The sequence below is a fragment of the Microtus oregoni genome, unplaced genomic scaffold (genome assembly GCF_018167655.1).
Source record: "Microtus oregoni isolate MIOR12 unplaced genomic scaffold, Mior012 000001F_ref0000356, whole genome shotgun sequence".
NCBI classification, from domain to species: domain Eukaryota; kingdom Metazoa; phylum Chordata; class Mammalia; order Rodentia; family Cricetidae; genus Microtus; species Microtus oregoni.
The window spans coordinates 63,236,240-63,259,661 of NW_024543060.1; the positions used below are offsets into that span (position 1 = coordinate 63,236,240).

General features: G+C 52.0%; 1 protein-coding gene across 2 annotated transcripts; it reads left to right on the forward strand.

Annotated features, from left to right (window-relative positions):
• Positions 1–420: 420 nt before the first annotated feature.
• Positions 421–22,685, forward strand: Ctdsp2 (CTD small phosphatase 2). 2 transcript variants are annotated; one of them, XM_041666955.1, is made up of 8 exons: positions 421–991; positions 13,696–13,841; positions 15,339–15,377; positions 15,699–15,800; positions 16,472–16,528; positions 18,505–18,615; positions 18,714–18,899; positions 19,043–22,685. In XM_041666955.1, exons 1-8 carry the CDS (start codon positions 928–930, stop codon positions 19,166–19,168), a joined length of 831 nt encoding a protein of 276 aa, XP_041522889.1. In that variant the 5' UTR covers positions 421–927; the 3' UTR covers positions 19,169–22,685. The 2 variants fall into 2 exon arrangements, with proteins under 2 accessions (XP_041522889.1, XP_041522896.1); XM_041666962.1 differs by having other exon boundaries at positions 425–991; positions 18,523–18,615.
• The last annotated feature ends 737 nt before the right edge of the window (positions 22,686–23,422 follow it).

The window sequence follows — 23,422 nt, forward strand, 5'->3', positions numbered from 1 at the left end:
CTAAGCAGGAAATGCCGTAATTGACTCGAACCCAGGTTTGGCTTCTCCATCTGCCCAGGTTTCGCAGGGCAGAAGCATTGAGCCTTGGCGAGAAAGGTAGAGAAACATAAATACCTGGGCCCCGAACAGGGACACGGAATCTTTGGAGTGGCATTTTAAGTAGTTGGAAAGGGGGTGTGGCCGAGAGGACTAGGAGGCGGCAGCCCAGCAAGCGGGGAGTGGCCCGGGGGCGTGGCCGTGGCGACTGGAATGTTGTTGGGTCTTTGCACCGCATAGTAAGAAGGGGCCACGCCCCCTTTCTGCGAGAGGACCAATCCGAGTACCGGAGCGGTTTCAAGTCTCCCCCGCCAGCCTAGCCCGCCCGCCACCCCACCCCCCTCGGAGATTCGCTTTTTCCGTAACAAAATAGCAAACCTCTGCCAGGTCCGCAGCCCCTGCCGCTCGCTGGTGAAGGGTCCCGGGGCCTAGGACGCTGACCCGGAGCGGGACGCGCCGGCAGGCCGTGGAGACGCCGGTTCAAGAGCGGGGAGGAGCGCGGGGGTGGGCGCTGCAGCCGCGGGTTGTTTATCTGGAGTACGGAGGGGAGGGGGGAGCCTGGAAACCGCCCCGTGTCCCATTTCCTCCTCTTGTTTTCGCTCCGGATTCTCCATGTTGGACCCAAACTGAGGAGCCCGGAGCTGCCACCGGGGGATCGGGGCTGGGGACACCGGGGAGCCGCTGCCTGGGCCGTCCGTCCTCTGTGCAGGCCTCCTCCCTTCCCGACTCGGGGAGGAAACGCGAGGGGGGGATGTGAGCAGCTGTGGGAGTCGGAGTCTTGGGAGCCGGAGCCCGACGGGCCCCCGCCCAGGCCCCCCAGCCCGCCCGCGCGCCCGGCCGCCCGCCCGCGCGTCCTCCCGCCCAGCCAGCCCGGGCCCGCGGGATTGTTAGATGGAACACGGCTCCATCATCACCCAGGCGCGGAGGGAAGACGCCCTGGTGCTCACCAAGCAAGGTAGGGGCGCAACTTCCCAAAACTTTGCGTCGCCCCCCGGGCGGGGAGGGGCGGGAGAATCCGGCGGGACCCGGGGTCGGTCAGCCCCGGCGCACCCGTCGGCACCCCGACCCCCGTGGGGGGGCTCGAGCGAGGCCCGGGCTGCCAGCGCCCAGCGGGAGGGTGTCATCCGCGCAGCTGTCACCCGTCGGGCCACCCCTCCCCCCGGGGGCAGAGACTCCGGGGGCGCGCGGCGCGCCAGGCCACCCGCGCCGCCCCCACCCGGGCCGCGGCTCTGGAGTGATCACTTTTCTCCCCCTCCCCACTGCGGCGCGCCCGTCCGTCCGGGGGGCCGCAGGGAGGGAACGGGGTGTGGGGGGGGTCCCGAGCTGGAACGCCGCCGCCAGCCGAGTTCTCACGCAGGCCCGCGAGCCCGGGCTGCCGGGGCGGTCGGCCGTGGCGGCGCGCGGGGACTCGGGGCGAAGTTCACCGGCCCGGGGCGGGGGCGACGGTGGGGGGAGGGGTCGGTTCGCGGTCACCGCTGGGCGCGGGACTCGGGCGGTTCGGCGGAGCCCACGAGCCCGACCCGAGGCCCGGCCGGAGCCCCTCCCTGCCCGGTGCGCTCCCCCGGGGCCGCTGCTGCACGCACACACAGAGCCGCGTTTGTTTAGCCCGGGAGCGGTGTCCCTGGTTACATAATTCGCCGGATGGCATCGGACCCGGCGTGTTTCTGAATCGCGCAGCGAAAAAGCGCGAGTTGTCTGTGGGCAGGGGCTCGCGACCCCCGCCTTTTGGGGGGCTGGAGGGTGGGAGGGTCGGATTGGAGAAGACAGGGGTGTCGCAGGCCCTCTCTGGGGTGTGCTTGGGGATTGGAGCGAAGGCCTCGGCCTCCCGCGGGGGCGGGGAGGAGGTTGGGGCCGAGAAGATGGAATCGCTGGGTTTGATCACAGTGGGGTCCCCTGAAAATCTTCCCCTTCCCTCCGTTCATCTGGCTCTGAGAATTGTGTCCAAAATAGCTAGCTGGTAGAAATTTCCGCCGAGTGTAAGGACCAGCGTTGTTGCCTTTTTTTTTTTTTTTAAATCCTAGTGAACTCCTAGGACTGCGGTCACTTGGCTCTTTGGCTGAGTGGAAAGCACGCTCTTGGGACCAAATCCCAAGCGCTGCTACGCTTTCTCTCTACTCTAATGGGACATAAAAGGCCCGTGCCACAGTTCAGTAGACTGAGGCCTAGACCCTGGAAGGCTGCCAGCTGTGGGGCATGAGTGTAGGACCTCATCCCCCTATTGATTAATATTAATCAGCAGGTCACTTTTCCTTGGGGTTCACTTTTCCAAGGAGTCTACCTAAGTTGCCTAGCCTAGGGGCAGAGCCGCAGCGATGGTATCCCAGCCTCTCTGGAATTCCTCAGTAGGATGGGGGAAGGGGAGCAGTTCGTCTAAAGCAGCGGCGAGTGCTGGGGAGAGGTGAAGCCCTGCTTGCTCAGATCTTAGCCCCAGGAAGGCCCCCTCCTCCTTGCCAGGGTCCCTGTTCTTGACTGCATCGCTGACCCAGCTGTGTGATCCAGGCAGCAACTTTACCGCCTCTGCTGGCCTGTGTGTGGTGCTAAGGACTGCAAAGGGAGGCTGCCTGTGTTTATTTATAATTTACTGCCAGAGTCTTCCAGTCCCTTTCACAACCTCGTCCCAGGGAAAGGACCCAGGCTTCTGGCAGAGGTGAAGAAATCAGGAAGGACAAGGACATAAGAGGAGGGGGCGTAGTGGGAAACCAGGACCGTTTGAGTGTGCTTCCTTCCCACCCACCACCCTCATCCCACCCGCAGGGTCTCCTGGCGGTGTCCTGAGGGTGGCAGGACCACAGCAGGGTAGATGGGGAATCTGTACCGTGCCATGGCAGCAGAGCCGAGCAGCTGAGTTCCTAAAAGTGTCGGGTTGCTGGCTTGGTTGATTTTCTTGGAGTTGTGTTTTTGTTTTCTTTCTGTTTTTCCCTTTTTTGTGTATGTGGTTTGCCTTTCAAACTTCTTCCTGGAGAAGGCTTGCTTCTTGGTCGTGCCCCCCCCCTTTGTAAATTTGATTGCATGGGGGGGGCATGCTTTCTTTTTGACTGCTTGGGCACTGACAACCAAGCCAACTAGCTCAGTTGCACATCGATTACAAACAGAACCTGCATCTTAAAACACAAAGCAGTGGGAGGGAGCAAATGCTCTCCTCTCCTTTAGGAGTTCCTGCCCCTCCCTTCTCTCATCACCTCCCCTCCCCAACCAACCCTCATCTACCTTTGGAAGAGGAAGGGAGCACTGTGGAACAGTTTATTAATGAGTTGATTTCGGAAAGGAGCAAGCTGCCTCTGGCTCGAGAGGCCTCTCAGTGAAGTTGTTTACCACTGCCGTTTTTTTCCTTTTTCTCATTCTGTTCTCTGAGCTTAAAGACTGCCTGGTGTGCGCTGATGATTCAAAAATAATTACAGTAGGGGAAGTGGAACAAAGTTGCTGAAGTCATTGATGATAAAAGCATCAAAATTGGATCATCTTTCCAAGCAGATGGGAGAAATGTCTCCCTGATACAGCAAGGAGCTGGTTGTGTATGACATCAAAAATATAAGTATCCGTTTGGGAAGAATGGGCACTTACTACAGCATCATGTGAGGATGTCACCCAGATGCTGGGACGGATGGGGGAAAGCAAAGGAAACAAGGCTCCACCCTGTGATAGGCCAATGTGAGGACAGGGGTGAGGCCTCCTCAGTTCAGCAGCATATTGGGAGGGGGTCCAGAAAAGACTTGTTAAGGGATGATCCTGTGCCCACTCTCGGAAGAGTGACCTAAGCTTTGGATTGCTCTGCTCACATCTGGAACTGGGCGGGGTCTGGAAGCTAGTTACACTGAGGGTTCTTCTCCAAGACTGCTATCCCTAAAAAGCAGAATGATGGCAAGTTTTTCTTAAATTTATTTTACATATATGAGTGTTTGGCCTGCGTGTATGTCTATGTACCACGTGGGTGCCTAGTGCCCACAAAGGTCAGAAGATGGCATCCCATCCCCCTGAAGCTAGAGTTAGGTGGTTGTGAGCCACCGTGTGTGTGTGTGTGTGTGTGTGTGTGTGTGTGTGTGTGTGTGCTGGGAATTGAACCCAGGTCCTCTGAAAGAGCAGCCAGTGCTTTAAACCTCTGAGCCCCATAGTGACAAGTTTTTCTTCGTGCTCTCCACAGAAGGGGGAAAGTCTTCCTTTTCCCATAAGAGCCTGCACATGCAGCTAAGCCTTTACCAGGAAAAGCTTTGAAAGGAGTTTTGTCAGCATCTCTGTCGGGTAAGGCCTTCCTCAGCCAGCCTACAAGGGTGGGAGGTAACAGCGTCAGTCTTACTCCCTCCCAGTCATGGAGATGCCCCTCGATCTTTGGTTTTCCATCATCCTTTTAAGCTAGTGTTTGTTTGCACGGTAAGAGCCCAGGGTAGTGCTTCTCCTACACAACAGAGTCTGTAAATGTACTGGGCCTGCGGTTTGCCAGCTGACTTAGGTTTAAACTAAGTAAGACTTCAGAGTCTGGGTGAGAAGTCCCTGGGGGAGCTGGAGAGATGGCTGAGAGGTTAAGAGCATGGGCTGCTCTTCCAGAGGACCTGAGTTCAATTCCCAGCAACCACAGGGTGGCTCACAACCATCTGTAATGAGGTCTGGTGCCCTCTCCTGGTGTGCAAACAGAACACTATACATAGTAAATGAATCTTAGAAAAGAAAAAGGCAATGTGTGGGTGGGCCTGTGTCATTCCTCCCAGCTAGAGAAGGTTGGGCAGTTAAAGGAGGTGGCAGCTGACTCTCTGGGAGGCCTTCCCAGTCAGTCCTTAGGGAATTTTATTGAAGGAAATAGTAGCTGGGTAGTGGATGGCGCATGCCTTTAATCCCAGCACTTGGGAGGCAGAGACAGGGGGGCCTCTGTGAGTTTGAAGACAGCCAGGATTGTTACAAGGAGAAACCCTATCTTGAAAAAAAAAGTGTTGGGGGACTAACTAGACAGACAAATTTCTAACAAGATTTGATTATCCCAACCTTTCTGTGGAGACTTAATAGAAATGTTTGTATGGGAAAGTGAGACAGCGTGTGAAGTGGCTGTGTGTGCGTCTGACAGCATCTCCTCCTTCACTCTCTTCCGCTATTTCTGTCTTGGGATGTTTGATTCTTGGATTGGTGAGGCAGTGAGACCAAGGGTTGTGTAGGGAAGTTAGTGTTGGTTGTTATTGTTTCCTTGGCTGCTGTCTGCCCTCCTGCTTTACCCCCAAAGATGCACTGTATAAACAGTACCCAGTGGTGTGTGTTTTCTGCCCAAGACAGTGCCCCAGGGTCTGAGGGGACACTGATGTGGAGGGCATTGGCCTCTTGGAAGGATTAGCCTCTGAGCCTTTCACAGACTTCTTGTAGACTGCTTCTTTGCCTGTGTGATTTGGTGGGGTGGGAGCTGGAATCTTGTGCCTCCTAAAGAGTCTCTAAACCTTCTTAGAGATGGAACTACCAATAGCTGCCACTGTCTTCACTTGCCTTGGAGTTAATGAGCTCAGCGAGATTCAGATTTCTTGTAGATACACTCATATAAATACACACACATAAATACATACATATATATTTGTTTTATGTGCATTGGTGTGAGAGAGTCAGATCTATTGGAACTTAAATTACAGACAGTTGTGGGCTGCCATTTGGTTGCCAGGAATTGAACCTGGTCCTCTGAAAGAGCAGCCAGTGCTCTTAACCACTGAGCCATCTTTTACGTACTCTTAATAACAATGAGAAAGATAGGTTTTGTCGAGAAATAGATACAGGGTCTCTCTCACTCTGTAGCTGTGACTGTATTGGAACTTGCTTTGTAGGCCATGCTGGCCTTGACTCAGAGATCCACCTACCTCTGCCTCCTGAGTGTTGGGATTAAAGCATAAGATAACACTGCCCGACAAGTAGATATTCTTAATCTTGGCCTTTATGACTTTGGTCTGAGCGTAGAACACATTGAGAGAGCATTAAACTGCTTTTATCGTGTCTAAAGCTGGCCGGTTCTGGGGTGCCTAGACATGACTGAGAAAAGCTGTGGTTATGTTTCTCTCACATGTTCAGCACTGAAAGCTAGTTCCCAGCTGTGATGTAGATGAGCTTGCAACAGGCAGATGTTAGGAAGAAACCAGTCATCAAGGGGGAGACAGAGACTGGGAATCAGAGACTCAGTAGAACAGTTTCCTGTCTGAGTATCCAGCCCTTCAAGCCAGAGTGAGCCTTCATGAGACCTTCTGCAGCATGGCTCCTGGACACGACAGCCTCCCTCTGGGCAGGAGTGGGGGTTCTCTTTTTATTGGTTAGTTTTCTTCCTACCAATTAGCCTTGAACCTGATCTGAGTGGACTTGACATTTCCTTTCTCTTCCAGTGGTTCTTCTCATACACACACCACTTTTGTTTTGTTGTAGTGTTGAGACTGAGTCCATGAGCTTCTCCTGCCTCCTGCCTGTGCTGGGATCCACCTTGTCCTGGCCTCTTAGAGACAGATTCTCCATCCTGTTGAATTTGCTCTTACCCACCTGCACTGTTGCCAGGGAGCAAACATGGCTCCAGCTCAGTGAGAAAAAGGCTGTGTGCCACAGGGAAAGGACTGTGCATCCACCTCTTATTTGCTCAGCAGCGGAAGGAGGCCCCTCCTCCCTAGTGACTGAGGGGACAAGGGGTACTGCGAACTCAGATCTCTTGACTGGGGTTTGGTTCGGTTTTGGAGTAAAACAAGTGGCCCTTGAGGCAAACCAGACTCAAGTCCAACTCCTCCGGGGCCTAAGGGTCTGAACCCATCGGATCTGATGTGGAAGAGGGCTGCTGGGGTTTTGGCTGAACTGCCTTCTAATCCTGGAAGGGGTTTAGAATTCTCTGGCGCTCAGCCAGGGACATGCACGTCAGAATCTCCAATGACACTTTACTAAAAATACAGCCTCACCCCCAACACACACACCTGGGACCCACTGACTCAGAGCACAGCAGGTGGGCCAGGCATGTGCGTTCCAAATGCTCCCCCTGATCTTGACAGGTGTCCTGGGAGAAGAGCCAGGAAGCTCAACAAAGCCAACTGCCTGCTCAACCCGAGCAGATTCCCCTCAGGGTCCAGATTCACTCAGGAAGCCTGCGGTTCTTCTGGGAACTGGAGGAGTTTTCTGTGTGAATGAATGGGCAGAGCGATTGTCCTTGCTTACTCAGGAATAGCCACAGCCAGTATTTACAGAGCACTCACCGTGGGCCTGGTGCTCTGACTAGGGTTTTGTCTCAGCAACCTTAGGAGATAGAAGGAATTCCCACTTGTCAGATGGAGGAGGAGTCTGCTGAGGGCTGAACAGTCTTGCTTGGACTGGCCTGTGGAAGCCACCCTTGCCCAGGCCCTGCAAGGGCCCTCTTGCTTGTGCTGCCATTACACCGAGCTCTGAAGTCACTTCCCAGAGTGCTCTGCAGGAAGACTTTCCCTGTTGGCCTGCAGATGAACCCAGAGCTACAGAGAACTGCTCAGGAATACAAGAGTGTGTTCTTGTTGGCTGGGTCTCATAGGGGAAACAGGGGCGAGTGGGAAGGAACAGGGGTCCTGAAAGTGGGCAGAAAGCCACTGTGGAGGCCCGAACCTGAAGGAGGAACAGGTTGGCCAGCCTCTGAGGCAGAGACACACAGACAAATTAGTTTTGTGGAGTTCCAGGAAAGGCCATTTCCCGGGCCTCTCCCTGTCCCACTGGTTCTGCTGTGCAGCCTCTGAAATAAATCTCAGTGGTGTCATACTGTGAACCTTCTGAGACTGAGACCCAGGACTGGATGCTCCGATCTTAATGCCTGGGGTTTTATGCCAGCGCATTCAGAAGCCCTTAAAATCCTCACCCTTTGATTTAGTGGTCCTCTTGCCATTTTACAGATGGAAAAAACTGAGGCTCCTGGCCACATGCAGTACTTGTGCCAAAGCCAGAATTAACTTTTTTTTTTGTTTTTTGTTTTTTCGAGACAGGGTTTCTCTGTAGCTTTGGTGCCCGTCCCGGAACTAGCTCTTGTAGACCGGGCTGGCCTCGAACTCCCAGAGATCCACCTGCCTCTGCCTCCCAAGTGCTGGGATTAAAGGCGTGCGCCACCACCGCCCGGCCAGAATTAACTTATTTTAATTTTTGCTGGTGGAGATTTAACCCATTGAGCTTCACCCCTGCCCTCCTGCTGTGTCTTGACAACCTAAGGCAACAAAGGAAGCCTAGGAAGAAACTGGTTCTTCCTGGTTCTCCACAAAGACAGCACTGAACTGCCACCAAGGTAGTGTTTGTGTCCTGCTTGTCAGGTTTCTCTTAGCCCACCCGTGAGCCTGCTCTGTCCCCCTCGGGAGTGGGAGAGCTAATGCGGCTGCCTGCCGTCCAGTACCCGCAGTGTCCCCTACTCTAGCTGGCACTGTGTGTGGCAAGGTAGGCGCTAGCCCTTGACAATTTTTTGAATGTCATTTCAGGTTTGTCCCTGCTGGCCCAGAACCTGCTATTTTGCCCCCCCCCCCCAAGCACACCTTTAAACTTTTTTTTTTTTTAAAAAGACCCTGCCCTGGTCCTTTGTTTCGCACCCAGTTTTTTTTTTAATATTTATTTATTTATTATGTATACAATATTCTGTCTGCGTGTATGCCTGCAGACCAGAAGAGAGCACCAGACCCCATTACAGATGGTTGTGAACCACCATGTGGTTGCTGGGAATTGAACTCAGGACCTTTGGAAGAGCAGGCAATGCTCTTAACCTCTGAGCCATCTCTCCAGCCCCCTAAACTTTTTTTTTAAATATTGAAATCTGCCTATATTTCTTGCCAATAATCCCATTAGAGGCACCTTCTGAAATCAAGGTGCCTGGGAATCCTTGTTTCCAAAACTAAGATCTTCCTAAGGGAAGAAGGTCCTGAGGGTGACCAGACTGTGAGGCATGGGAGCGGAAGACTGACCCCGCCCTGAGACCGCTAGGCCTAGGCAGGCATTTGAAGATAACTTGAATTTGAACTACCTGGGCTGCCTCAGATACATACACAGGAAAGAAAGAGGAGAGGCGACTTCTTGCCCAGGGATGAGGAACCAAAACGCTGTTGGATTGGGGACTACCAGTGCCCAGCATAGGTCACGCTGGCCGGTGTGAGCCGAGTCCTGTGGCGCAAACTCCATGCAGTGAGACTCACATCTACTTTTTGCCCTGTCTGCCATGTTAGCGGAACACATTTGTGGTTGGGCATTGTGGATCGGGAGTGTATCTTCCCGTTGTTTGCAGTCTTCTGGGCCCGTGGAGCTGTCTCGGCATCTCTTGCCCTCTTTTGTCTCCTTGCCCGCTTACCTGCTGGTCCAAGGGACCCTTCCATATATCTGGCACTTCGGAGCAAGTCCTTAGCCAAGACACAGATGCCTCTTGCTGACAACCTGGGAGGACTCCTCTCCACAGGGATCCCCAATCGGTTGTGTCTTGGCTGCAGGGCCCAGGCAGCAGGCCAAGAAGGGCCGGAAATGCTCCAAATACTCTCCTTCCTCCAATAGCAGAGGGGAGGGAGGCCACTCAGAGAGGCCATTTTATAGTGGGAGCCAGCCCTGCCCTTTGCTGTGGGGGATGGGAGCTGGGGGGGTCCTTGGGGGTGTTGGGGGAAGTGAACCGTCCTTGTATGGGAATGGTCTTGTTAAAGTCCCATAGCTCAAGGAGTTGCCTTCTGCCCCGTCCAAGGCTGCGTGGATTTCCTGTGAGACACTCCTAGGATCCAAAGCTGTGTTGTTGGCAACCGTGGTAGCTGGACCTGACCTTCAGAAGGTTAAAAATAATGTTATCCTGGCAAGGCCAGGGCTCATTTGTACATGTGCACACACACACATGTGCAAACACATGCTTCTTACAGGCAGAGATTCTTACTGAGGCTGTGGGGGTGCACAGGGAGAGGGCAATGTTCACGGCGAGTGATGCCTGTCAGGATACCATCTACAGTTTACGAGTTTTTTGCTGGACTGGGGAATAGGTAGGGGGATTTCTCCCAGGCACTCTTCCCTCATCTGACCTTGAACTTCAACCACGTGATGTGGGTAGGAGACCCTTAATCCCTTGTTGCTGGGCTTCTGGAATGAGACCCGTGTCAACTCCGATTCATGTTGATGCCTGCAGTTGAGGCCCAGGCTGTTGCCAGTTAGTAGTGTTGCTTTTATTCAGTTTTAGAGGCTGTCCAGGACCTTACTCATATGTTTAGGCTGTCCTGAATGAGGTTTGCTACTAACCCGGTTTATGGACAAGGAAACTAAGGTTGAATCAGTAGTTGGCAGAGCCTGGACCCCAACCAGACAGCCCCATAGAGAGGCACCTCCCTAGCGGTCTCTCTCTATAGGTTGCCTCAGTAGGAAGCCAGCAGTCTTGAGTTGGAGGGCTGGTGATCAGGTGCTGACCTAGCTCCTCTGCTCAGGGCTGGCTTCCCCATTGTGCCTTTGCTGGCCTTTTCAGGCATCCCAAGGTTTAGGGCAAGAAGAACAGGTACTTCTCAGGAGGCAGGATCATACAGAGGATGGGGTGGGGAGGAGGCTGAGCAGCTTTCTAGGGGGACCCTACCTCCTTGTTGGGGACACTGCACTGTAAAATCCCTTCATACCTGATCACTCTTGCGCCTGCCCCTCTTCCTCTCCAGGGGAGGTGGACTGGTTCTCCCCATGACACACTGTTCGGGGAACTGGCCCGCTCCTGGCTCTCAGGGACACAGTGCAGAGTGTGAACTATAAGGAGCCATTGGAAGGCTCTGCCCAAGCCTGACAATAGTGCATGGACATGCACCAGTGTCCCTTTCAGAGGCGCTGATGGGAAATGCCTGAGGGTTGTGGCTCTGGGTTCAAATTCTGATTCTGCTGTCATACCTCCGTGTGGCACCCCCACCCCCACAGACTGATGAACTAACTGTCTCAGTTTCCTCCTGCAAATCGGGGGCTGTGATGGCAGGGGTCTTAACACAGGTCTGTAAACTTGGCTGAGGCTTTTCTGTTCCCAGTTCTGGGAAATGACAGAAGAATGCAGGCTTCTCCAGGGCTTAGCTGGAGGCCCTGTAGTCAGACAGTTGGTGAAACTATTAAACACCTGCCGGCCATGGGCCAACGGCTGTGGAATATAACAGGCAAAGCCTTTGTTAGCCCTGAGGGGAAGCAGCCATGTTGGGGGAAGCTGAGTTCAGCCTTGATGACCCTCAAGAGTAGTGTTTGTAACATAAGGATGCTGTGCAGTGGGGCCTGTCAGAGACAGGGTCGGTAGACTAGCCTCCCGACACAGTTGTGGGGGTGGGGTGTTTGCTCTGAGAGCCTGCCCTCAAGGTCAGTGTGTGTGTTTGTGATCTCTTGAAATGCAGAGTTCAAGGTCCCCCTTAGGCCTGGGAATTGGGCCTCTCTGTGTTACTAACTAAGGTATTGAGCACATTCCTGATGTGGCCTCTTCAGGAAAGGCCTGGGTTGTGTGCCCTTTTAAGAAAGACTGTGCCTGGGTTAAGCCTTCAGTTGTGGTTGTGCCTGAAGAAACCACGGAGCAAGGGGAAAGGCTCAGATTCGATCTTGGAGCTCTGTGTCGGGCATCTGTCCTGAGTCCCTCTGGTTTCTGCAGAGACGACTAGGAAGTGTCTGGAGGATGCTCCAAGGGATAGACAGCTTCTTATCCCTCTGCTGTTAAGTACTGGCTTTGAATTTGGTCTTTGAGACTGCTTTGGCAGAAACACTTCATGACAGAATGCCCAAAGAAATCTTAGTTCCTCATATGTAGCCAAGAGGTTAAAGTGATGCCAAAGCGGCCAGCAAAATGGTTCCAGGGGTAAAAGTGCTTACTGTCCTGCAGGCCTGACAGCCTGGAACCCACATACAGGTGGGAGGAAGGTCATAAAAATTTGTCCTCTAACTTCATGGTTTTTAAAGTGACGCCCAGATTTCCAGGCAGTTTCCTGGGAAGGCTCAGTTGCTTTTGGAGAGATTCCCAGTGGCCATAACCCAGAAGGGGAGAGAACTCTGCATCCCCCATTGGCTCTTCCGATGTTGAGGGATCAAAAGATGTCCATGGGTGGCCTCCCCTAAGAACATAGGGAAGCTCTAGGGGTTCATTCTGTTTTGGTTTCCCTCACAGAGGCATTTCTGGCACTTACTTGCCTGCACAGTTGGTCCTCTGCCTCACAGTGGACCAGCTTGTCTCACTTAGGCTCTGGGACACTCAGCCGCCCAGGAGGAACCTGTGGCTGGGGTTCCATAATTGGATGTACAGCGCCACCTCCTGGCCACTATACTCTTTGCAGCGGCTCCTTGTTTGTGTGACAGTTACCAGAGCAGTTTCTGGAGTCCAGCAACTTGAAAAGGACAATTTGGCCGGGCGGTGGTGGCGCACGCCTTTAATCCCAGCACTCGGGAGGCAGAGGCAGGCGGATCTCTGTGAGTTCGAGACCAGCCTGGTGTACAAGAGCTAGTTCCAGGACAGGCTCCAAAACCACAGAGAAACCCTGTCTCGGAAAACCACAAAAAAAAAAAAAAAAGAAAGAAAGAAAAGGACAATTTGAAGCCCATTGCTGCTGGGCCTGTAATGAATGCCCTTTGCTTTATATCAGTTTGGTCTTTCTGGAGCTGCATTGGAAAACTTCTTGTTAAAGTGTATTTATATTTCCAAAGCTCAGGTGGCCAAGGTAGGGCAGAACAGCTTTAGTCTGAGAAGCAGACTGAAGGCTGCAGGGTGTGCACGACCTGGGGCCGTAACCATCTGTTTTCCAACAGACTCCCTGGAACAAGAGAGGAGAGTGGGCGGGCAGTGAAGTATTAGGGAAAAATTAGAAATTATGAGAAGAAAACGAACATGCCTCCTGTCTTGGAGCTTGGGGAGGGAATTGTTTTGTTTGTTCAATTCGTGCATGTGAGCACGGGCAAGCAGCGTTACAACAACTTGCAGGCGTTGTCCTTCTCTCCCACCATATGGTGGCGCTCAGGTGGCAAGTATCTTTCCCCACTGACATCTCAGCCAGCCAGTCCATTGTGAGGAATTTCTGAGATTTTAGGCAACTCAACCCTTAGTTCTGTTGCCACTGATCCAGGATTTAGGGAAGCCGTCATGGAGCTGAATCATGGTTGATCCCTTTCCTAGAACTGGGAGTCTTCCGAGAGACTGGGTACAGAGATCTTGGGTCCTTACAGGTTCGTTTGCAGGATGGTAGTGTACTGCCATAGAGCACGGAATACCCAGCCCATTGTGATACTCTCTCAAGACGCACCAGAGTATGAAAACCAGCCCTGTGCAGCCTAGGTCTCCCATTCTCAGACCAGAGAGTGGAGATCACTACTGTTTCCTCACTGAAGGGAGCATGGAGATGCACATAGATATTTTTTTAAAGATTTATTTATTTATTTATTAGGTATACAGGGTTTTATTTATTTATTTATTAGGTATACAGGGTTCTTCCTGCACATATCCCTGCAGGCCAGAAGAGGGCACCAGATCTCATTACAGATGGTTGTGAGCCACCATGTGGTTGCTGGGAATTGAACTCAGAACCTCTGGAAGAACAGTCAGTGCTCTTAACCACTGAGCCATCTCTCCAGCCCTGCACATAGATTTTGTTGTTAGTGTGTGGCATTTCAGTGAGCAGTGTCCACTACTCCAGCAGAACCCAGACTGGAGGGTGTATGTGCATTTGGTGACTGCTGACAGAAACTAATACCCCTGTAGCTAATGGCCTTTGTCATTCCTTGTTCTCTTAGGCCTCGTCTCCAAGTCTTCACCTAAGAAGCCCCGTAGCCGGAACATCTTCAAGGCCCTCTTCTGCTGTTTCCATACCCAGCATGTTGGCCAGTCAAGCTCTTCAACCGAGCTCACGTACAAGGAGGAGACAAACACCATCGCTAAGGTAGCAGGCTGGGGCAGGCATTCTGACCTGGTGTGGGGCCATGAGGATCCCTGGTCTAAAGGCCCTTCCTCTCTTCCCTTAGCCTGTCTCCTTTCTGATACTTCCCATCTGTGAGGTGGGCAATTGAGATGGTGCAGATTCCAGGACCCCTGAAAGATCCCTTGCAGACATGAACGCTCAGGTCCAGGGATGTAATAAGTGTACCCCAAATTAGCCGCTGATAGTGGTGGGATTGGAACTCATATCTCTGGCTCTGAAGCCTGTGTTTATTATTGTCTAGTACTCAAAACTGCCTTCCAAGTGGATTTTTTGTAGGAACCAAGGATTTAAAAAGGCCTATGCTCTTAATAACCCTGATAGCACTCAGGAGGCAAAGGTAGGTGGATCTGAGTTCAAAGCCAGCTTGAGCTACATAGTGAGTTTTGTTTTTTGGTTTTTTTTTTTTTTTTTTCAAAACAAAAGTAGCAACCAACAAGAAAACCCTGCAGCAGATTGCAGCTGTGCCACCATGAGTCACTTGGAAATGTGTGGCTGTTTGTACTTCAGTGACAAAACACCTCCTCTAAACCCTAGTGTGACTCTGACACAGCCAGGCTGTGCACAGGAACAGCCTGCAGAAAGAGCCCTTTGGTCCAGTGGAGGAACGGTTGAGTAAATACAACCCCACAGTATTACTAAGCAGTTAATTTTTATGGAGCATTCTTAGTAAAATTAAGAAATACTTACCTGGGGCTGCAGAGATGGCTCAGAGGTTAAGAGCACTGGCTTTTCTTCCAGAGTTCAATTCCCAGCAACCACATGGTGGCTCACAACCATCTGTAATGCGATCTTGTGCTCTCTGCTGGCATAAAGGCTTAAATGCAGTCAGAGTGCTCATACCTAAAAAAATAAAAATACATAAATAAATAAAAGTAAAGAAGTACTTATTTGCCCAGTTAAATCAAAATGTAAAATCATATATTACCATGGGGGGGGATGCTAGGCTGTCCTTGAAAGAAACATGCCCAAATGACAATCCTAGGTTTTTCTAAGTTCAGAATTTAGCTTTTTTTTTTTTTCAAGATTTCCTTTAGGAACACTTGGTACACTGTGTAACATTTGCAGTGCTGTCTTTGTCTCTCTGTATTCAGTCTCCCTGCATATTCTCGGGCACCCCAGTAGTGTTTTATGCTGGTGTGCTCAGTATTTCAGTACCTACACACAGAATGCCTGCCCCAAGGAGGCAAGAAGAAACATACATTATCAGCAAGAAGCTAGGTTTAAGGGGCTAAGCAGAGGTTAACCACAGAGAGCAGTAGATTTGAGTCCCTAAGTCCTGCCTGCTCACTTTATGGAGAGGAGGCCTTCCTTATTTCTGCCCAGCTCCCCAGAAAACGGTCACTTTTGTCACTGTGAGGAGCTGCTAGGTGACTGGGTCTTGGAGAGGCAGAAGCAGTGGCTTGGTTAGGGCGGGCGGAGCTGACGGGCTGGCACTCAGCACCTCCTTTCTCCCCACAGTCGGATCTCTTGCAATGTCTCCAGTACCAGTTTTATCAGGTATGTCCATCTGGCCGACCCTCCGGGCACTAGCCGACCTGGCAGGTGGGGTACCCCGGGAAGCCATTTATGCTGAGTATTTGCCGAGGACCCCTCTTGTCTCTGCTATCTCTCCCACACCAGCCCTGACCAGCACCCAAAGGTCCCACTGTTTTCAGCCTTCTATGGCTAACACTGACCTGCTGCCTCTTCCTCTGCCTTTAAGCAGGGTCTTCCTGGGTTGGTGACTCTCCATAGAGCCTGACTCTGTAGCCTTCTGCTGAGGTGGGAGTGGGCGTGCTTCTTGGTGGGCACATCTCAGCATCCTGGCTCTGATTTTAGATACCTGGGACCTGCCTGCTCCCAGAGGTGACAGAGCAAGATCAAGGACGGATCTGTGTGGTCATCGACCTGGATGAGACCCTTGTGCACAGTTCCTTTAAGGTAAGGCAGCACATGGCCCCTCCTTCAGGACCTGTCTGAGCTCTGCAGCAGGTGCTGGGACATGCTCTGCAGGTAAAGACAGAAGTGATGGGAGGGAAGGAGCCAGACCACCCTGGAGTCACAGGTACCCAGAGGCCATACTGAAGAGTGTTAGGAACCTTCACACGCACGTGCACACACGCACCCATCATAAATCACTGCCTACATGCTGTCTGTCTCCACTAGCATGGAAATAGTTCAATCTGTTTTGCTCTTGGGTTTTCTTACCAGCATATTTCTTAACACAAGGAGGCCTTAAATTGGGTGCGGAGCCCCTTCCACAATCCCAGCACTTTGGAAACTGAGGCAGGAAGATCATAAGTTCTAGGATGCCCTGAGCTGCACAGTAAGAGCCTGTCTTGAAAAAGCTAGACATCAAATGGTGCAAGTCTTTGGCTGATAGGACCATGAATTAGAGGCTAGCCTGGACTGTGTAGCAAGACCCTGTCAAAGCCCTGAAATTCATCTCTGGTAGAATTCCTCAGGTAGGATAGAGGAGAAGGGGGGAAAACCAGAATGGCATGAGGCTACTTACCCTGTTGTCCAAGAACTGCTTAGTGGGCTGCCTCCAGGAGGATGGTGGGAGTTTCCTGTCCACTGCCATGCTGACGCCAATAACTTCTGCTTTCCAGCCAATCAACAATGCTGACTTCATAGTGCCTGTAGAGATTGAGGGGACCACTCACCAGGTGAGCTGTCTGCCAGGCCACACCAGCCTCAAATGGGAAATAGGTCATTGTGACCTATTAACCATTCCTTTTCTTCAGCTTCTCCTATTTTATTAGTGATTCAACACTCCAACTCTCATCCATATCTCCTCCTAGCCTGCCTACATTCACAATCTGACTGTGAGAACTGTCTCTCTTCTCTTCTTCTTCTTCTTCTTCTTCTTCTTCTTCTTCCTTCTCTCTCTCTCTCTCTCTCTCTCTCTCTCTCTCTCTCTCACTCTCCTCTTGAGGCAGAGTTTCTTTATTTAATTCTGGCTGTGTCCTGGAACTTGCTGCAAAGACCAGGCTGGTTTTAAATAACAGTCATAGCCATCATTTCTTTTTTTAATGATTTTTTTTGTAATATGCATTGGTGTTTTACCTTCTCATGTGTCTGTGTGAGGAGTCAGATCCCCTAAAACTGTTGTGTGGGTGCTAGGAACTGAGCCCCGACCTGTGGAAGAGCAGCTGATGCTCTTAACTGCTGAGCCATCTCTGCAGCCCCTGTAACTGTCATTTCTTAATCACCATCCCTGCCAAGTGAACAGGAGCCTCATTTTTTTTTTACAGCACTGTTAGGATTTACTTCCTTTTTCCCCTTGGTAACAGTGTCTCTGCCTGTAAGAGGCAGGAAACAAAGAGCCTCTGTTCCCTGCCTGGAGGGCTCCTCCCCATGCCCACAGCCCAGACCTCTCCTATGCCCCCTTCCCTGACGTCATGTCTTCTGGGTTTTTACACTGGGTTCTTTAAGTGCTCAGTAGACATTGGCCATGCATACTCAGCTCTGTCTGGAACTAAAGGTCAGGGACCATTGCTGCAGATGTCATAGCAGGCATGATACCTGTTTTCCTGGGCTGGTCGGAGAGATATTCATGGGGAAAGTCTGGCTCGAGGCGTTGATGGGTTTGTCACAGTCCATCCCTTCGCAGGCTCTCTACATCACAGCTTCCCTCAGTCTAGTCAGCCACGGGCAAATCTGTGCAGGGACTTCTGGTTACTAGAGGCTTGAATTAAAGACTCGTGGAACTGAAGAGGAGGAGGGCTGCCTGTGCAGGGTGGGTCTGAGAAGAAGATGGGGAGAGGTCATGTTGGATGTAATGGTTGAGGGGGGGGTGGGGGCTTGTGTGTGACGAGGAGGAATAGCCTGAACTGCGAGGGCTCTCCTGAGGAATTGGCGGCTAACTCAGGCACACACTGTGGTAGGATGTAGTGTAGACAGAGCTTTAAGAAATGGACGCAGGGCTGGAGAGATGGCTCAGCAGTTAAGAGCACTGGCAGTTCTTCCAGAGGTCCTGGGCTCCCAGCACCCACATGGCAGGTCACAACCTCCTGTAACTCTACCTCCAGGGGATCTGACACCCTCACAAAATACCAGTGCACATTAAAGCACAAATAAATCATTAAAAAAAAAAGAAATGGACGGAGAAGCACTTGTGCAGGCTGAAGGTGGAAAGCAGTAGATTGTAGACTGGGGGAGGGCACGAGCAACTGAAGAACCTATAAGCAATGCAGGCAGAGTCCTCACAGGTAGTGTGCCCTGCTCTAGTGTTCACAGAGACCCTCTGGGGCATGGGTCTGACGAGGTATTGAGGTCCTTGCCAGATGGGGGCCTACACAGGCTGTCCCGCTGGGATCCAGCACAGAAGCTGCTGTGGAGGCTGTGGCTGGATTCAAGTAATCCAGGATAGGCTATTTCCATCTGTGAGGCCTATTCTTGATTACTTGTTTCTGGAGGCAGCTAATGGTCCACCCCGGAATGAAGATGGCTTCTGGGACATGGTGTGCCTTCCTTCCTCGCAGTTTAGGATTGGGCCTGTGGAGCCAGCAGAATCCTGATTGGAGTCATCCTTGGTGGGGCAGAGGTTCCTAGGTCTTGGCATGGATACCTAGGCCTGATGGCTTCTCTGTGCCGGTGGGAAGGTGGACAGTGCTACCTCCTCATGGAGTATCTCCAACAGCCCTCTCTGCCTCTCCAGGTATATGTGCTCAAGAGGCCTTACGTTGATGAGTTCCTGAGACGAATGGGGGAGCTCTTTGAATGTGTTCTCTTCACTGCCAGCCTAGCCAAGGTACCCAAGAGAGGATGGGAGGAAAGAAGAGGAGATGATGCAGCAGCCACAGGGGACCCAGCACAGCACCCAAGCTAAGACCTCTCTTCTTCTTCCAGTATGCCGACCCTGTGACAGACCTCCTGGACCGGTGTGGGGTGTTCCGGGCCCGCCTGTTTCGGGAATCGTGTGTGTTCCACCAGGGCTGCTACGTCAAGGACCTCAGCCGCCTGGGAAGGGACCTGAGAAAAACCCTCATCCTGGACAACTCGCCTGCATCTTACATCTTCCACCCAGAGAATGCAGTGAGTGGTCACACAGGCCCCACAGCCTCGGGCTGGGATGAGGGGCTTCACCAGAGTGCACCACCCCAGTGTGGCCCAGCAGCCTCCAGTAGTACTAGCAAGGAAAGGAATAATCAGATTAACATCACCTTTTCCCACCCCAGGTGCCTGTGCAGTCCTGGTTTGATGACATGGCAGACACAGAGTTGCTGAACCTAATCCCAGTCTTTGAGGAGCTGAGTGGAGCGGATGATGTCTACACCAGCCTTGGGCAGCTGCGGGCCCCTTAGCCTTCTTGCTTCCAAGAAACGGCCTTCCCAGTAGGGGACTTTGCTACACTGTGCCTTTCTGATCAGCCTGACTGACTCAGCCGAGCAGAAGCTGGAGCACTTGCCCAGAGGGTCTGGAAGGAGCTGGAAAGTGGTTGACTTTAGGGCAGGTTAGATGCAGAGCAGGCAAATCAGACCTATCCAGAGCTGTCTGCACCCTATATTTGGTTTCCAGGGGAGAGAGAGAGAGCGTGTCGTGTGTGTGTGTGTGTGTGTGTACGTATGTACGTGTGTGTACGTGTGTACACACGCCCATAAGTAAACTATGGCCTAGGATGTCCAGTGTTCCAGTAGGGGAGAAGCTGAAAGATCCAAGATTCAGTCCGAGTCATGTGTCTCCCTGCTGACCTGTGAGCTGTTGAGCTTTACAGTGATAGAAACTATTGCAGGCTCCCTTGCCAAACCGTGGCTTCTCCTCAGCTTCACAAGGCCTGTGCCAAGGAGAAAGGAGAGGCCAGAGGCTGCCTTGATGCCCCAGGCACACACCTTTCTGAAAACATGAAATACTAGCCAGCAGCAGCAGACATACCAGGGAAGATGAGAGCATGCAGAGCCAGTACTCTAAGGCATCTGGTCCTGTGGTCCCCAGGCTGCATCCGGCTCCAGCAGAGCGCCTGTCATGGGTCCTGCTGTGTCTCTGCAGGCTCCAGCACCAAGCCAGCCTTCTCGATCCCTAGCCATCGTCTTACTCCCATGGGGAAAGAGGTCTTCTACCTGCCCTGGAAGAGGACAGAGAACCGATTTCTGTTCTTTTAACTTTCTAAACATGCTTTCTAAACATGGAGTGGTGGGCCTGGTTTGTATCTGGCCGAGCTGCAGTCCTGGGCTTGAGATGCATATGGGAGGTGCTAGGGTACAGGGGAAACAAATGTCCAAAGCAAAATGTGTGTCTCCTTGCTTGTAGATCCTGAAAGTGCTCTTCAGGGATTCTGTGCTGGTGCTGATGCAAGGACATTAGCTCCAAAGGACAGGAAGGGTTGCTAGGCTGCTGCGGCCTCCTGTTGCCCAGGCAGGCTCTGTATTGTGTCTCCCCTGGTGTCCTGTCCTAGTTGTCTCGTCTGATCTAGCCTCTGTCCTTCCTGGCTGTTCTCTTCTTCTCCAGGGCCTTGGGAGAACTACTTTCCCAGGACTGAGGGGTTGCAGGGCTCGCTGTCATTTGTTTGCCAAATGGGCGAATGCCTCCTGCCTCTGGTGTAATAGGACCAAGCGAGGTCCTCACAGACCTGCATTCTGGGCTCTCTAGGTTCTCCATCTTAAATGCTTTAGATGAGTCGCAGAAAGGACGCTTTCGAGAGTTGAAAACGGAAAGGAGGTGCTGCTGTGCTCCAGTACAGGGGGCCCCTGAGGTGCCTGCCCCACCTCAGCATCACTGCCTTAATTGAGTCCTGCCCCTCTCTCTGAGCTGGGTGGAGTTCCTAGCTGCGTCTCTGCTTTCCCTGGAGGCAGTTGCCAGCATTTGTGAATTGTTTAGGTGTGGTCACCGCCCACTCAGGAGCCATACAATAGTATTTTAGTTTCTACCCTTTAGGTCCTGCCTCAGGAACTAACCATTTTGAGAAATCCTGGTGGTGGAGCTTGGTGGTGTAAGTGGAAGCTGACTGTCTGGCACCTTCTAGCATTATGCAGTCTTCCTTCCTTAGTCCAAGACTGTGGCGCCTTCTCTTTTGCTTTGGTGATGCAACGGAACAGACTCTCCAAGCTCAATGCCCAGCATCATTTGCTGGTGCCTGTGGGATCCTGCCAAAGTGATGGGGAGGACTCCGGGTGCTAGCCAGGAGCACGAGAGCTTGGTTGTGGCTTCAGATCCAGGTCCTGGTCTCACTGCCACCCTAACACTACAGGAGGGGGTTCTCTCACAACGCCTGCTCTGAGGGCTAGTCCTGATGAAGCAATAAGAGCCTCAGAGTTGAATATCAAGGTCCCTTTCTGCCCTCTTCTGTGTCTCCATGTTTTACCTTGGAGAGGAAGAAGAGCCTGCACTCCACCATCGCTGGTAGGCATATGCAAGGACTAGAGTCTGAGTCTTGACCAAAACCCAGTGCGGCTTCACGGAAGAGCCCTGCTGCTTCTACAAGGAGCCCCAGCTTTCTGGGCCTGTCTGTCATCAGAGCCCCTCCCACCTGTAGTCCGCTACCGCGAGGCCATCCTCTCTTTCCAGACCTAAAGACCTGTCCTGTTTGCTAGTTCCATGTCTTAGGGGCAGGCAATGGTTGGGAGGTGCTGCTCAGAGAACTCAGGCAGGCACAGAGCAGGGCAAGGCTGGGGGGGAACCAATTCATCCTGAAGTCTGTCACCAGGCTTGCCACAGGCCTTCCCATTGCAAACTAGTCTTCAGGAGTCAGTAGACCACCTGGTCTGCTGTTAGCATCCACCCACTCGAGCCATGCCAGGAGTCCGCCCAGCTGTCAGGTTCAGCTCTTTAAGGTGCCTCTTCAGGGACACAGTGTGTCTCTCTGATTGGGCTTCTAAATCAAAAGCCTGATGTTCGTGTCCCTCTTATAGGGGGAGCTTTGGACACAGGACCAGTTTGTTAAAGGGCCAGGTAAGGGTTTCCACTCTGCACATTGTAGAGGGGGCACTGTAGGCCCGTGGGTCCCTAATTAAAGAGGTTGAGTGAATTTGCCTTCATTTAACCAGGGACCTGTTTCACTCCTTCCTGCCTCCCAAAGATTTCTATGTTAATATGTAGCCTCCTCTGTTAACAGTGGCTCAGAAAAGCTTCGTACTAAAAGCATGGGGCTTTCAAGACAGCCGTTCTCTGGGAAATGGATCCTCAGCGATTCCATGCCCTGCCCTGTTCCAGAGGCCTCTGGCAGTGCAGCCCGAGTGTGTCAGCCTGGCTAAGTGTGAGAACAGTTAGCCTGGTTTTCTCTTTGGGCTACTTAACTATGGCTACTTCTCAGTTCCTTTTTATATATATAAATATACCTTAGCTTTGTTGTTTTTTGTTTTTCAGACAGGGTTTTATGAATCCAGGCAGGTGTTTGAACTCACTGTTTAGCCAGGCATGATCTTGAACTTGTGAGTGCTGGGATTCTAGGTGTGGCCACATACTGGCTCATGTGGTGCTGGCTCAACCCAGGGCTGCATGCATGCTAGGCAGGCGCCACCAACTGAGCTACACCCTAGCTCCCCTTTTGTCTCTTTAGAAAATAGAGGTGACAGGTCTGGACAGCTGTCCCACCCCACACCTTCAGTGCAGGGTCAGTTCCTGGGACAGCCCCTCTCAGACTGGTGATGTTCTTTGCCTGTAATTACCCCAGATTTGCCTATTTCTCCTTTCAGGATGCCATTTGGAGGGGAGGGGTCTGCTTCCCACTGTGACTGGCTATGGGATCCTTGATCACCCTGCTTCATGATTTGATACATTTGTTGTATTCAAAAACTTGAAATGTAGGATGCCATTAAGAGTCTGTTTATATTTTTGGAATATTTGTATTACTTACAATTAGTTAATAAAGGCTGGTTTTAAAACCTGTACAAGAATGGGAGCTGCCTTCCTTGCCGCCGCTGCTTCTGTCACTCTGTGGGCACTGTCCTTCCCATATGACCTCTTCGTTCATGAAGCTGTAGCCCCCAGCAGAACACGCACTGGGTTTCTGATCAAGGTTATAGGGGTTAGACTACATTAACTCTTCTTCAGCCTGATTTAGGGCCAACTCCTTCATCTTCGGGTGCTTAACAAGCATATGCTTGGTGTCCTATTGACTGCAGGGTTTAAACTGGAGCCCTAGGGGATTTAATGCTCGGTGCTCCTCTGTTCATTCTGATGTGCCAAACCAGGAGTCCTAAGATTCAGAGCCCTGAAGTTTCCTGGAGCATAGTAGGATGGCAAGTAAAGACGCCAAGAGATAAAGCCTTCCTGGCACCGTAGAATCCCTGAAACACGGCCAGCGCCATCCTGGAAGTCCAAGCATGCAGTATGACGCTGAAGAATCCCTGAAAAACACCCAGAACCGTTTCTGACAGGGCAGCCCGCCATCCTGAATGTCCAGGCACACAGTGAGCAGCTCTAGCTGTCTTCTGTCATCAGCATAATGCATTCATATCTACAATATGGCAGATTTCATATCCTCCCTTTCGCTGAATTATTGATGGTCTGTGCACTTAAAAAAAATCAATAGACCAGGGCGTGGAGCTTGAAGGTCTGCTCCTCTTGTTTTCTCTTGTTTTGAATAGGAGCAGAGAGATAAAGCTTTCCCTCTGGTTTGAATA

Excerpts from the sequence above, each read along its gene's own strand:
- Ctdsp2 (XM_041666955.1), top strand. The coding sequence starts at position 928 with ATGGAACACGGCTCCATCATCACCCAGGCGCGGAGGGAAGACGCCCTG. Across the intron at positions 15,378-15,698 it reads TCCAGTACCAGTTTTATCAG|ATACCTGGGACCTGCCTGCT; the intron begins GTATGTCCATCT and ends CTCTGATTTTAG. Across the intron at positions 18,900-19,042 it reads TCTTCCACCCAGAGAATGCA|GTGCCTGTGCAGTCCTGGTT; the intron begins GTGAGTGGTCAC and ends TTCCCACCCCAG.